The 15688-nt window shown below is 40.8% G+C and overlaps 1 protein-coding gene across 8 annotated transcripts in view; it reads right to left on the bottom strand.

The window, feature by feature from the left end:
• CFAP97 (cilia and flagella associated protein 97) overlaps positions 1–13026 on the bottom strand; it is a 31263-nt gene extending 18237 nt beyond the window's left edge. The window contains exons 1-4 of one of the 8 annotated variants that reach the window (XM_014945597.1): positions 12917–13026; positions 2554–3008; positions 2130–2367; positions 1969–2040 (exon numbers count right to left, since the gene is read on the bottom strand). In XM_014945597.1, coding sequence (XP_014801083.1) covers positions 1969–2040; positions 2130–2367; positions 2554–2988 — 745 coding nt within the window. In that variant the 5' untranslated portion in view covers positions 2989–3008; positions 12917–13026. The other 7 variants (XM_014945591.1, XM_014945592.1, XM_014945594.1 and 4 more) reach the window with 7 other exon arrangements.
• Positions 13027–15688: the final 2662 nt, after the last annotated feature.

Here is a 15688-nt window from a genome sequence, read left to right as displayed (position 1 = left end):
CATATTTGACAAAAATTTTGAACTAAATGCTTCATCAGTATAGATAACTGGAACAATCTTATACTTTAAAACCAAACCTGAGACATCCTGATAATAATTTAAATACCCTCCCAAGCACTCAGGACTGGGCTTACACCGTTCTTACTTGAAACAATGTTCATGCCTATGCAGTTCTGATGAACATTTAATGCAGACAGAGGGGGAATGATTTGCACTTTTTTTTCATTAATGAGTAAGGAAAAACCTGGAAGCAATAACTCAGAATAAGATTAGCTCCTCTTTTCCCAGACTAGTTAGTTTCCACCATTAATAATCCTACCTCATTTAAACTTCAAAATACCCAAAGTAATAAAGCTATGTTGTGCTTGCCAATTTAGAGAGGCACCTGGGAATAATATGCATGTTAATCAGTAACATTAGCTGCCAACTGTATGAATTCTACTTCTCATTACTCAGTTTTTATTATTGCTATTTAGAATTGGTTTTCAGTTTTGGGAAAAAACTACCCCCCACTTCAAACGAAGACTCATCTCTGAGAATACTTACTCTGAGCTATAATACCCATTTGTTTTAGGGATGAGATGAATCCTTCCATAATCACCAGTTATTAAATAGCTTCTTGCTATCAGGGAACAAATAAAGATGCAGGACATCATAATTTCAATTGCCTAGCAACAACTCTAACAACATTGAGAAGCTGTTGGAGACTTTTCTAGTACAAAATAGTTGCTGGAGCACAAGGACTGTCAGAGATCAGAATCAGCTCTACCTTTCTTGATGGATAACTCTGCTTTTCTTACCATCAGAAGAACTTCCATGCAAGCAAAATCCTCATTTCTACTTACAGGAAAGTTAAATGATGCATACAATTTATTTTAAAGCTTTACTCAGTAGAGGCTCAGTCTGGCAAGGTGCAAAGTGAAGCAAGATAACACACACAGTTTTAGCTGTGCCAGACCTACTGCAATACAGCAAACATAGGTCAAAATGTACCAGATTTAGATTGTAAAAAGGCTTTCCTCACTTGAGATCAGCAGATTTCTTCAGCCAAGCCTCTTTTATTCTATAGATTTTATTCCTGAGAAGTCCAGGAAATGAAAACAAGCGCAAAAGCACCATGTAGACGTTTAGATGCGCACATGAGATCACTCTGTGCATTCTCACCTCGTACAACAAAGGTTTGCAATGAATGCAGTAAAAGAGATACCAAGTTCTCTCTCATAGACTTCATCATTAAGATTTACTAAATATATTAATTCAGATTTAGTAAATCTATTGGCAAGAAGCAACCACTCAAGTTCTAGTAAAAATGAAATGTTATTTCTCTCTTTAAAATACCTTTAGTCAGCTTTGTGGTATTTTAGAAGGCAGACACTTATTTCAGAAGTAGAATTTCAAATAATTCCATTACATTATCGGAAAGGCACCAAAGTTGAGGCAGACACTTATTTCAGAAGTAGAATTTCAAATAATTCCATTACATTATCAGAAAGGCACCAAAGCTGAAGTATAGAATCATAGAATGATTCTATAGTAGATGAATACTATTTAAAATTACATTATGCAATATAGTTTTGGACTGTCTTTCAATCCAGTATTTTATCAGAAAGGTTGATGTTTTAATTTAGATATTAAGTTGTGTCCAGTAAACCTTGATTTCTAAAATGCATGTGCAGTTTTCTTATTCGATTTGTTAATATATCAAATGTTATTTAGAAATTCACCCTGTGTATCTTACTTCTAGGTATACGTGTACCAGCACGTGCTCATATACATTCTTCTTTCTACTCTAGAATCAGTAATATTTACATAAATAAAAATTCAAAAAATTAGATCAACAGCTTAATCACAAACCAGTTTTAAAAATACATGTGGCACATTAAAACCTTATTCTCTTCTAGCAGAACTTAATTGTTTTCAACAGCATACACATGTCATAATTTGTAAAAAGAAAAATGTAAGAGTCACCTTTCAAAAGCTGATTCAGGTCCATGGCATCATGCAAGACTTTTTGACTATATCTGCGATCAAACTCGGAATCTAATGAAAAAAATACAGACATAAGATTGGCTTTCCCAACCCCATTGGTTTTACAAATTTCATGTCGTACTTAAATTCTTCAAAATTACCATATAATTCTTGGTTCACATTTTCCTGTCTTTTTATTTTTAGTTTCTTATCGTTTGACGCTGCAAGTTCAAAAGACTGGATAGGGCTGATGTCTGGAGTTGACAGAGGTGTTACGTCAGTCACGGTGTCTTCAGACTCCTCCAAGTACTCACTGAGCTTGGGTTTTCCTTCTGCTAATTTCAGTGCCGACTTGAATTTTTGTTTTGGAGACAGAAGATCGTTCCTAGAAGCATTCCTCTTTGAGAAAGAACAAGATAAATCTGATAAATAGCTATCGGAATCTGTATCAGAACTATCTGTATCTGAGCTTGAGGATGAGGACGAGGAAGATGAGGAGGATGAAGAAGAGGAGGAACTAATATTAATATATTTTTTGCTAGCCTTTTTTATGTTGTTTGACTGCTTAGCTGATTTTGGTCTAACCTTCTGGGCTTTGCCATCGTCACTGCTATCTTCTTCATCTGTATAATAATCTTCTTCACGTTCTTTAACTATTTTGGGGATTCCAGCGGGAACGTTCTCCTGCGTTGCTCTACTTGCTGCAAATGTCACTCCAGATGTCCCTGCATTTTCTGCAACTAGAGAAACTGACAAAGATGAAGCATCTCCAGGATTATCTGTGTTGTTTTCTAGGGGCTGATCCTTCTGCAAATCCTTCTGCTTTTCTTCACTTTCCTCCTCACAACACTTTGCAACCTTTGGATTAGAAACTAAATCAGGGTCATCAACAGCTGCACTTGTATTTTCTTTCTCTATACATTCACCATTTTCTTCAGCTTTCTTTTTGTTTTCCTCAAAATCACTGTCAAAGAAAGCATGATCTACTTCACCATCTGATACATCTTCAAACTGGTCCATGGCGAAATACGAAGTGCCACCTGCAACCATCAGAAAAGGTTTCCAAAGATCAGCATAAAACCAGCTCCAAATACAGTTTTAGCATAGTAGTTGTGTTCTTTACTCTTTTGGCTCTAGTAATTTATAATTCTGCAATTAACTATGTTATGTTGCTAGAGTCAACTCTGTAGAGAGTCCCATAAAGAAATTTAGTGCTGCCACATTGTACACAGCTTACATGTTAGACCGAAAAGCTTTAAGCCAACAAAACCCATCATGATTTCAAAACTTTTACTCCTAAGGAAATTAGTCAAACATTGTTAGTGGCTAAAGAGTCTTAACATTACAAACAAGCAACTGAAGTGTCTTATTTTATCCCTTTAGTTAGAGCCATTTTAAGCTAGAGCCGCTAGTGAGCCATCATTAGTTTGGATTTTATATTAAAAACCTTGTTTGTATGTAATGGTCATCATCTTGGCTGCAACAGCCATTCAAACTGCAGACTTTCAGCAGGTACAGCAGCAGCAATTTCAACTTACATCAAGTGATCCATAGCTCTATATATGTTTTAGTTGGGATCAGGAATCTGCTTTTCTTGACAGCCCTCTAACTCACACTGCATAGTACAGTGAACAAATTTGATTTTTTTTTTATGATGAAACTAAGCTTTAAAGTGTGCTCCAGGCACAAACCTAGTGCACTTAAACCAGCAGTCACCATTCAGTCCCTGGGACCAGATTATGGATAGCCCAAATACAGTGTGGATATCAGGTCCTCATCTACAAATCTGATCCTATTGTGATGCTTCTCGCAGAAATGTATGGTGTTAGATCCTACGCAGGTGGCAGGGGGATATGAAAGTTTTCATTGTGGATATCAGGTCCTCATCTACAAATCTGCTCCTATTGCGATGCTTCTCACAGAAATAAATGGTGTTAGATCCTACACAGGTGGCAGGGGGGATATGAAAGTTTTCACTCATTAGTAGGATATATACACAGTTAAAATAAAAACACCCAAACACCTCACAACCAAACAAAATTAGCCAGTATCAAAGACTACTGTTCCCATCTAGCCAGCAGTACTTTTCTCCTACTTTTTTTTGTAAATACAAATTTTGTAAGCTGCTACCAATAAACACATAATATTCCTTAGAGCCAAGGAAACCAACAAAGACAGTGGAAGTAACTATACAAGGCAGGAGAACCAGAATTTTACAAGATGGATGGTCTCCCTTAAACCACATATAGCTTGTTGCCATGGCAAACAAAGATGAAAAAGGAATTCCTAAACTTGCTTTGAAACTGCAAGACTAATCCCAAGAAAGCTTCTAGCTAAAATTACTTCAAAATACAGAATTATTAAAGGTCTATGTCACTCAGTTATCTTGCTGCTTCTCAAATAATACTCAGTTAAGAGGAATTTGAAATATGCACCCCAAATAAAAAAAGCACAACATAAGCCTTAGAAGCAGAAGGTGTGGAATCTCCTGTGGTTTTGAGAGTCAAAAAGCCAAAGAACTGAAAAAAGACCAAATAAGGTTAAGTCTTGTATAAAGCTGAAAGTGCTATTAAACAATAGAAGCAGAGGTCAACTTTGGTACCATGAAGAGAAAGTTTTTAAAGCACTGAGCTCCTCCAAGAGGAACAAAACAAAGCTAAAAGCACCTGGGAACTCTTAATTTTGAAATATTGCATGGAATTCGGAAATTTTTCATGTGATCCCTGGCTTCAGGCAGCTTCCATAGTCTGCAATGCCCAACTGTCATGTGAATTCCTGGAAGTTCTTACAGCAGTTTCCTAAAAGGATAATCAATTTTAATATATCAAAACATTCACAATAGAAAATAAAAAAAATCAGAAGAGTAACGTGTTATTTACATTTAATTTTCTACCTTATGTAACCTAAGCCAAAAGGAAACTAAGCAGAAATTTTTGGCACCACCTGTAGATTACACATCATGAATTATTTAGCAAGTACAATTCTGGCAAAGTCAATTCTATGAAGAAAATTAATATAGGAAGTACAGTGTTAAAATTAAAACAAAATCTACAATGCAAGGTTTTTATTACTTGAGGTGTCACCAGTCTTTAGCTTCAGATAGATTCTGAGTGGTAAGTAATATGGTGTATTTCACTTGTCTCAGATACATAGATTTGATTACACTGTATAGAACTGTTGTACATGTAAAAGCTCAGCAGCCTGACTCTGCCCGAGGAGCTGGGGTTTTAACACCAGTCATTCCATTGCCAAATGCTCCTTCCACTTTTCTGGCACAGCCCCCTAACGATTTTAGCCTTCATCTTAATGGAAAACAGACATGCTGTGCTGGTCAATTTCTCTCACTGACACTCTTAATCATTAGCAAACTAAACATTAATTAATTCTGTAGTTTCCATTAAAAACAAACTAGAGGAAATGAAGAGATGGTACCCTTGGTTCCTATTGCCCTCATGCATCTGGAATGTCTTTAAGGGAGCTGGAATTTGCCAAGCAGCAGCAACTTTGCTGATAAACCATGCCTAAATTAATAACTTGGCTGTGTGCACACACACACACTCACATCCCTTTATACACAGGGCAGAGTGTAATTCTATTTCTGTGAGAAGTACAGAATTCTGTCATATCAATTGTTAAAATACAGAATCAACAAGTGATATTCCGAAATTCCAAGACAACTGTCATTAGGGAACTACTTACTATTAACTGCTAATTCTAATGACTATTGCATTTAATTACAAAAAAAAAAAAAAAGATGTTTTCTGTGGCTTTCTGCTGTGAAACCCTCTAACACAGATATGTTCAACTCAAATGAGCAGGTTGGCCATTAATTATGTCACATCTTTTTTTTTTACTGTAGTATTTCTTTCTCCACAGTAATTCTCTACCTCTCCCCCCTTATTTCTTGTAACTGTAACATCCACCCATTACCCCGACCAAGCACCCATTCATCTTTGTCTCTCCCTCACTGCAGTTCCCTTTAGTTTATACCACTTCTTAATCCCTTCACCTGTAAAAACCAAACTTGACCCATTTAAGATAAGAAAGCAGCGGTGGAGCAGCCATGGAGAACCTCAGTCTGGCTGCAAGGGCAGGAGGGACCCACACTTTCTCATCAAAAGGTTGACACAGTGAGCATCTGAGTACCTACTGAGATCACATCCATGTCTCCCCAGGTGGCCACTGGAGGAGCAAAGACCACTCAGCTCTTGCACAGACCAACCCCTTACCTGCTGCTGCACTGCCCAAAGGACAAGCAGCATTTTGACATCCTCCTCCACGTTAAACAAAGATCAAGACCTTATTCATGCTAAATGTTATCGAGTGGTTTTCCTCCACCAACTACAGCACCACCTGAAATATTTTTGTGGGTGATACCTTATATTGCAGCCATGCCTAAAGGCCTGCTATAAGGCATCTCAAACAAGGGTAAAAAGTGACAGCACATAAGAAGTGATATAGCGAGGATACAGATTTAGGTGTGGGTTTGTGTTTGGACATGTACTGCCTTTTGATAACATTTTCTGAACGTTAGAAACTAACACCTATGAAGTACATTAAGTACCCAGTGCAGATTCAAGCTATTTTAACCTCAGTTAAACTTTAAAGTTATCCAATCAATCTCTCCCTTTTTTAAATGCAGGCCATCTGAAATACACACGTCAGAGAGTACTGAAATAGATTACAGAAAAAAAAAGAAAAAACTCAACATTAAGCTACAAGCTGTGATCAACTTTTTTTTTTAAGCATTCTACTCTCATAATCAAGGAAGAGGATAGTTCATATAGAGAGGAAAGCTATTTTTTGTTTTTCTTTCCATCTAGCAACATATAAATTCCTAGCACACAGAACACTACACTCTGAATTTGTACACTATACATCCTCTGAAGGCCCTGAGTGCTTTCAGGACATGTTAGATTCTGACTAATAAAAGTGGAAAACAAGCCCCTTAGGCCACCGTGGGCTGAATCAGCGATTTCTGATGTTACTGGATGCATACTGTGCATCACCACAAAGGCCATCACACAGCATTGCCATAGCACACTCAACATGAGCCAACAATGTGTTTCCTGCAACAAAAAGGAACAGACTTCATCTTAGGATGTATTAACAAACATATGTGAAGTATCAGAAGCAATAATAACGTTGTATGCAGCTCCAATAAGGCCCCTTCTGGTTTAGGGTTATTGATTTTTGTTTTGTAAGTATACTTGATACTGAATGAAGTAACCAAGGCAGTGACCTTCTCCCAGCCCACACAATTAGTGCTCCCACAGGTGGCACCTCTCCTTTCAGCTGGAAATTTCTACCTCTTCAGAACACCCTCCTGATCTCAGAGAGCAGAAACAAGTCTTTGAGAACTAAAGGGTTGGAAGGTTAAAGTGTTTTAATTAAAAGATTTATACTGTCAATAACAGATGTTAAGACACTCCAAAATCCTCTATTTGCCCATTATTGCCCCTCTGTCAGGGATCCTGCCCCCTTAAACCTGCTGACAGCCAACTCACCTCTTTCTATGGTGAACTTGGGAGAGGGTGAAAATGCTAAGCCTATCATCTACCTAACATTTTCAAAACCAACAATCATTAAACAAGTTACCATGTAAAAACACAGGAGTTAAACCTCACCCTCCTCTTTCTCCCTCCCTTCCTCACTTTTGGCTTTAGGCATAAAGAAAAAAATAAATTTGAAAGTTTCTAGAAGAGAGCAATAAAATTAAAGACAATTAGAAAAGTTCAACTTCCGATGGTCTGTTTAGTTTAAAAGAGGGGAAACACAGGGAAACATTAAGTCTTTAAACCTGTAACACAGACTAACCCAAAACTTAGTTTGTTCTCAGATACAATCAACTGCAGTAAAGTTCAACCAGTGTAACTGCTTCCAGCCATGTGACAAACCACACATACCCAGCCCTACCCACCTCCTCTTTAATTAAAGCTTTTTTTCTTTTTAAAAAAAGAAACACAACAAACAACAATGCATGCAAAGGAGGAAAGACACCTCTCAGGATGCTATTTCCTTTGAGGGAAACCCCAGTGAAGGAAACAACCAGCCTGTTTAGTAGCTATTCTAGTTCTCCAAGCTACTCTGCAAAACACCACAAAGCAGACAGGACGTGGAATGAGAATCACAGAAAAATTTAGGTTGAAAGGGATCCATTATCCAGTCCAGTCAACTGCTTAAAGCAGGGTCAGCTTCATGGCTGGATCTACTTTTGCTCAGGGCCTTGTCCAACCAAGTTTGCAGGAACTCCAAGGATGAACACTTTGTGCCCTATGTGGCCATCTGCTACAGTGCTTAACAACACTCACTGTGATATTTTTTTTTCTTTAATCAGAATTTCCCTCATCACATCTTGCAACTATTAGCTTCTTTCCTTTCAGCATGCACCTTCAAGAAAAATCTGTCTCTGCCCACTTACATGTTGCCGCTGATTAACCACCCAGACATAACTACATGGTGGTGAACCCCTTTGCTCAGATTACAAACTACATAAAAGTGTTTACTGCTGACTCACGACAAACTTCTTGTTGCTGGCTCATGAGACAGCAGTACACTTGTGCCTGAACAGGCCACGGAACCAGCATTGGTCCTTCACAGCCCAGATCTGACAGCACCTAATTCAAGTTCAGATCAGAACTACCGTTGCTTCTAGTGCACCTGAAACCACTTGCCCAGCTGATTCTCAGCTGGCTCTTTTGTGCCTTTCACTGTCTTTTTCTCTCTCCTACCTAGAGAAAAAGGAAGACAACCTACTACTTCAAACCCATGGGGTCAATATACCCAGCCCTTGCTGCCCTTTCTCCTCTGGCTTTTTTTATTTTGGCTTGTTTTCTTCATTTGATTTTTGCCCTGGTTCTGCTGGACACAAAAGAAAAGATTTTTCCCTGCACGCTCTAAGACACAGTTTAGTAACTCCCAAACCTATGACAGGTTAGCCCTCAGAACAGCAGTTCCCCCTCCAACCAGAAGTAGGCCCACTGGAAATGCTCCAAAGTACTTTGGAGTACTTTTAAAAGGATTCCAGCAGAGAGCCCCGAGTCTCCTGGCTATTTCAGGCAAGGATTCAGTTCAGCAAATGGGCAATAGAAAGTCCTGGAACAGAGTCAATTGCCATCATCTGTTAGAGCAAATGAAAGCACATGACCACCAGAGAGCCCTAGATGACTGCAGGGCAAAGGCTTTCAAGTTAATGTACAAGGGAGGGGAAAAAAACAGAAAAGAAAAAAAAAAAGGAAAAGGTAGTTCCTCTTGAGCCAAAAATAAGCTATTCCCCTACTGTGAAAAGCTGCAATACATTATGCTGAGGAGTGGACCTGTAGCTCCAGGACTTTGCTCATACCCACGCATTAAATGTTCAGCAAAGGTGACCTCAGAGACTACTGATGTTAAATGGTGGTAGTGATGACACCCATCAGGCCTGTCTAAACAGGCCACAGCTACTCACTTCTACATGCTGCTGAGAACCCTAAGAAAATGACCAGCAAACCCTCCAACGAGAGTTCAAGAGCATCAAAGCTTTCATGCAAGAAATGACTACCTGTGCAGATGCCACTTATCCTTGGGATACCCTGGATTAGACTCTGTGCCCATCCTTTAGAAGATGGCAGGACCACAAAGGAAGCAACTCTACCATTTCACAAACTACCGGTGGAGTTCAGCAGCAGATAAGTCACGGTGTACCCCAGAACACCAGGCCATCCTTACCGAGTGGCACAACACACGAACCGTCTCCAACAACAGAAACGCTCTCTGGACTAGAAGTTTGCTCGTGCTTTTGATTTTCAGTGAATATATTTCTACCTAAGAGGAAAAAAACCACTGTGTCAACAGAAACGCTCTCTGGACTAGAAGTTTGTTCGTGCTTCTAATGTTATAGATCTTGCATCCTTAGTGACCCGACTGCACAAACAAGTGCATCATCAGCATTTCCCTCATCACTTCACGTAGATGTGCTTCTACACGGGTCAATAGATGACACGTGTTATCAGAGTCTGGAAAATACACATGCAGTGTCACAGGGACAGCGATCACATTCCCCTCAGCCACTGACAATAAGATGCAATGCTTTCGATTTTCAGTGAATATATTTCTACCTAAGAGGAAAAAAAAACACTGTGTGGTTCAGATGAGCAGGGTGAAGTACAGAAATTCAGTCACCAAATCAGTATTCAAAGAACAGCTTAAATATCACTTAGGAACAGTCCAAGTATATTTATGTTTCCTCAGAATCTGTGGTGGGAGCAAGTGAGGTAAAGGCCTCTTGAGATCCTCTCTTGCATTATATTTTTATGACTTGTTCTTGTCTTCAGATGAAAAATATCAGTATGGAAAAATCAGACAAAATGCTGAAAGATAAGGCTGTCTTTTAAATTCAATATAATACAGGTTTCCTGGAGTTAAAGTGTTTATTATGCTATTAAAATGAAACACTTCAAGAATGAAAAATACCCATCATTGAATTGTGACTTAAACATCAGTTGAGATTGTTGGATGGGGAAAACCTCAGCCAAGGAACATATGGTATGTTTCAGACCATTCCATCACCTGTATTGGTTCAGCATAAAGCCAGGAAACAAAGAATGAAAAAAAAAAACTTTAAAAAGCAGTTCTGGTGGAAGGACTAAGGTACATCCATCATAATAGTGGTCTGTCTATCTCCCATGAATTTAAGGAGACACCTTGAGGCTCACTTTGAGGCTCGTATCTCTCAGCTCCAGGTATATTATATCACCCGACTCCTGACTGAGCAGACTTTAAAAAGCTCGTAGTAGCTCCTGTCACCTCTGCCACAGAAGACTATATGCCACCTATTCCGCAAATTCTGAAATACTCCTTAGAGAATGTATGTGCTGCTGGGTCAAGTCTCTCAAGAAATTGGCCAATTGCACTTTCAAAGCCTCAACAGGCTCTTCAGTCCCAATGGCCCTTCTGAGCTCATGTAAGGCTTATGCAGAAACACAGGACTCTCTGAATGCCCTTTTAAACACAGGCAAGCACAAAACCAAAACAGAAATCCCAATAGGTCATAAAAGCTTAAAAGTCCCAAGAAAAGGAAGAGAATGTCCCCATACCACTTGTTCTCTTTTTCTCTGGTCTCCATTCTATACCATTACAAGGATTATCAAGGCTGAGAAACACAAAGGTAAGTGTCTGCACTACAAGAAAAAAAAAAACAAAAAAACACACACAAAACCAGAAACCAACCAAACAAAAAAAGAACAAACAAAACAACACACCCCAAACAAACAGGAAAAAGCGGTGGGAGAGCTTGAAGCATTACAAAAGCCAAGACCAAATTTTTTGAAACAATATTTTAAAATGACAATTATTTTACAACCTCATTCTTGAGCTAGTATCAAGTGACTAACTTTCTAGTAATTATGACTTAATTTTAGTCTTCAAATAGCTCCTCTGATGAAGTAACTTTTTGTGGAACTTTGTTCTCTCCAGATTGACAATTCCAGCAACCACCTTCTATCCCAGAAAGAGAGAGATTAACTATTTTTTCATAGAAGCAAAAATCTGCACAATGTACTCAATGCTCTATATTGAGCACCTCATAACAGACAAAAGTAGGGATGCAAAAGAAATTTAGCACTGCTATTTCTGTTATATTAATTCCATCCCACAGTCTTCCTGCTGTTCCTCTGAACGTTGCATAGAAATTTTAACCACACAATTTTTAAATATCTAAAAATCCAAATGCAAACTAGATGCTTTTTATATGTGTTTCACAGTAAGAATGAACAAGTGTAAACATTTGCATACTATGATAAAAACAGTTTCTGGAAAAACTGTGATTAACAGAACTGTAAGGGAAAAACTTTAGCCAGGCATAGAAATTAACGTGACCTTAAACTAGGCTGCACCTGAAGCCATGCTAAACTGTATTTTAAGATTCTAATTTACCTACCTCTAGAAAAAACAGAGCTTCATGAGCACGACACACATTGCTGTTTGTTGTATCGACTCACTGAGACACTCTGGAATGAATTCAGCGCTCTGCTCTGCTGCAAGGGCTGCACAAACGACAGCCGAGAAGGGCCCAGGATTCACAGTTACCTCTTTTGCCGTTTCCACCCAAATCCACGGGGCTCAGGAGACGCAGTGGTTGGTTATTTCTCCTAACGGCAGCCCCACTTTGGGAACCTTTAGGGCAGGGGGAGTTACGGCACCGTCGTCCCGAGGAAACCACGGAGGATGCGACTGTTGGCGACGACTGAACACGCTTGAGGAAAACTGCCTACAACAATCATTTCAGTGGACTTAATCCCTGCTAATTACACCCAACCAAAACACTTCACTACACTCTATGTTCCAGCATCGCTTCCAACGTGTCCCTCCTACTCAGGTAACTGGAAGGATGGTCCGCAGGACGCCGTAACTGGCCCCCAACGCCAAGGAATATGGTGCCAAGGTTGGGGGGCCGGGGAACAGGGCACGATGCCTCAGAAACCACCCCTCCAAAATCTTTTCCAGCCCCTGTGAGGAAGGGGAAGGCAGGCAGGGCGCTGAAGTGGAGCATAAAACGACGTGTTTTGGGCAGCGTGACTAAACTCCGGCGGCTCAACGCCAGGCGATGCATGTGGCACTCGCCGGGGAGACACCTACATACGTGTCGCTCAGGGAGCCGAACAGAAAGACAGCAAATTTAAAAAAAAAAACAAAACCAAACAACAAAAATATAAAGTATTTAGTGATTAAAAACCAAAATACGTCTCCCACCTTGTCTGATCTGGCAAAAATTACCACAGGCAGAGGAGGAGGAGGAGGAGGAAAATGCCGGCCACCCCCCTCCCGCCGCCCCCAACCGCCACGCACCCGCTTTCTGTGGGGAGGAGGTAGCGGAGGCCCCGCCGCCGAGCCGGGGAGGCAGCCCCCCGGGAAACCCGCAGCCGCCCGCTTTGTTGTGGTAACCGCGCAGGCAGCCGGGGTGGATACTCACGGGCACGGAAGGGGAGAGAGAGAGGAGGGGAAGGAGGAACCGCACAGCGATGCGGCCGCCGTCTGGATGCCCGGCTCCTAAGCAGCCCGGGCCAGCCCCCTCGCGTCGTCGGGCGGGGAAAGGCGGAGCCTGAGGGGGGCGGGAGGTCCCTCCAGCGGGGAGGTCCCCGTCCCCGGCTGCCTTCCCGCCCCTCTCAGGCTCCAATTCTCACCTTCCCTCCCGCCTCTCTCGGTTCCGCAGGAAGCGGGGAGAAAGCTGGGACTCCCGCAGAGGCGATGGCGCCTCATGCTGAAGCGATAGTGCCCCAAAGGTGAGGTTATGTGGCCTCCAGACTGAAGTGATGGGGCTCCAGGTGGAGGTGATGGTGCCTCAGGTGGACGTGGTGGTGCTCCAGGTGGAGGTGATGGCGCCCCATGCTGAGGTGATAGTGCCCCAAATTGAGGTGATAGTCCCTAGATTGAGGTGATAAGCCTCCATGCTGAGGTGATAGTGCCCCAAGTTGAAGTTACGGTCCCTAGATTGAGGTGATAGGGCTCCAGGCTGAGGTGATAGTGCCCCAAATTGAGGTGATAGTCCCTAGATTGAGGTGATAAGCCTCCATGCTGAGGTGATAGTGCCCCAAACTGAGGTGACGGTCTCTAGATTGAGGTGATGAGGCTCCAGGGTGAGGTGATGGTGCCCCAGGTTGAGGTGCTGAGGCCCCATCCTGATGTAATAGTGCCCCAAGTTGAGGTGATGGTCCCTAGATTGAGGTATAGGGCTCCAGGTTGAGGTGGTGGGGTCATACGCAGAGGTGATGGCGTCTCAAGTTGAGGCGATGGGGCTATATGTTGAGGTGATTGATAGAGGCCCAAGTTGAGGTGATGGGGGTCCAGGTTGAAGTGGTGGGGCTCCAAGTTGAGGTGGTGGGTTCATATGCTGAGGTGATGGTGCTTCGGGTTGAGGTGTTGGGCCCACATGCTGAAGTGATGGTGCCTCAGGTTGAGAAGATAGTGCCCCAGGCTGAAGTGACAGTGACCCACCTTGAGGTGATGGTGCTCCACATTAAGGCAATAGGACCCCCGGTCGAGGTAATGACCCCCACATTATAGTGGCAGAGCTGCAGCACCAAGCGACTTATCCAACCAAATCTTTGGGGTTGGATCAGGGCTTTTGCCCAAATGAACCTCATCTCAGGACCCTTGAATCTCACTATGATTATTGCAGAAACGCGGATGAAGCCTTCAGTCAGAGTTTCATTACTTCTAGCACTGGTGAAGTAAGTGGTGACAGCCTACTAGTCCTCTGCCACTAGGAAGTGGTAGTGTCCTGTGTAAGGGTGGGAAAGGTTCCAGCTCTTTAGAAGGGGTCAGTTGCAATATCAGACCTTGGCATTTCTTTAATAATAGTAATGTTACTTTTTAACAAAGTAGGGAAAGAACTATGTGGAAGGAAAGACTTCTAGATTACTGATCCAAACCAAAAATTCAACTTACTTTGGCCCCATTGTTCACCATGCAAAAGCTTTAATGACATGACCACACATGTTTTTTCTGAGCATACCGAATTTGTGTTGAATCCAGGCTGTGCAGCCAAGACAACTGCTGTGTATATGGTTCTATTTCACTTGGCACACGCATACACACACACAGAGGCACATATGTATGTATGTATGTGTGTATGTGTGTACACACATATTTTTAAATATATGTAGTGAATGTGTCAGAATATGACAAGAAAAGAAAGAAAATCTCTTGATTAAGACAACTGAATTTCCCTATGTTCACCAGAGTCTACTCCTACTTGTGCCACAAAGTGTTTAATGGAGGTTCTGCATGTTATGTAAAATAACTTTTCATACTTGGTCATGGGTTTCATTCTTGTTTTTCTTGAACCTTACTCCCTGTTGAAATGTTGAATAATCACAACTGCAGCTAAAAATCAATGGAAGCCGCATTTGGAAAACATCAAGTGCTACAAATTGTTGAGCACTCAAATTTTCTTAGGTACCTCACAATGGACAATAAATGGCTGCTTTTGTCCTTTTTTTTTTTTTTTCTGTGTGTCAGGTTCCTATCTGCAAATAGGCAAAATACAATACCATTGTCTCAAAAAGGCGTAGTGAAAAATGAAATCAGTTAATATTAGTGTAACTTAAATATTTTCTAGACAGGTGGGCAACAAAATGTATAGTTATCTTCTGCAGTTCAACTAATTTTCAGGAAAGGAGGAACGGGGAAAGATGGAATATGATCATGTAATTAAAGTTATATTGTTATATCTTTATGAATTACATTCTTGTAAGGAAAAAAAACAACTATGTAAGTAGGAGTTGTAATATATAAACATTGAGGTAAAGTTTTATCAAACTATGCCTGCTTTTATAGAGACAGTTTACATGGTTTCCACTGAAATGTGTCTGCATTTTATGTTTTCAATCAAGTCCAAAGCATTTTGCAGGCAAAGTTTTAAAAGGCAAAAACGGTTGGCAATTTTAAGCCTCTTCATTCTACAAGCCTTTGAGGAACAAACACAATCATTTTCTTGAGTTTCTTGAAAGGTGTCAAATAAGATTTATACTGAGAAGTGTAACAGACAATCTCCTCTTGCTCTATTAGCTAGGGTTCATGAAATCAACAGCATCCACTACCCAGTCAATTTCTCATCTGTCCCTCCTGTGGTTGTTTCTAACAGTGTCAGTTACTGCTTTTTCATACCACCAGGTTTAAAAGTTCACAAGAACTTCTGGGTTTTGTGCCCAAGAGGCTTTTAGGGATTTCTATAAACTCTTAA

The sequence above is a fragment of the Calidris pugnax genome, unplaced genomic scaffold (genome assembly GCF_001431845.1).
Source record: "Calidris pugnax isolate Ruff unplaced genomic scaffold, ASM143184v1 scaffold58, whole genome shotgun sequence".
In the NCBI taxonomy this organism is placed as follows: Eukaryota; Metazoa; Chordata; class Aves; order Charadriiformes; family Scolopacidae; genus Calidris; species Calidris pugnax.
This window is presented reverse-complemented; position numbering and strand designations above follow the sequence as displayed.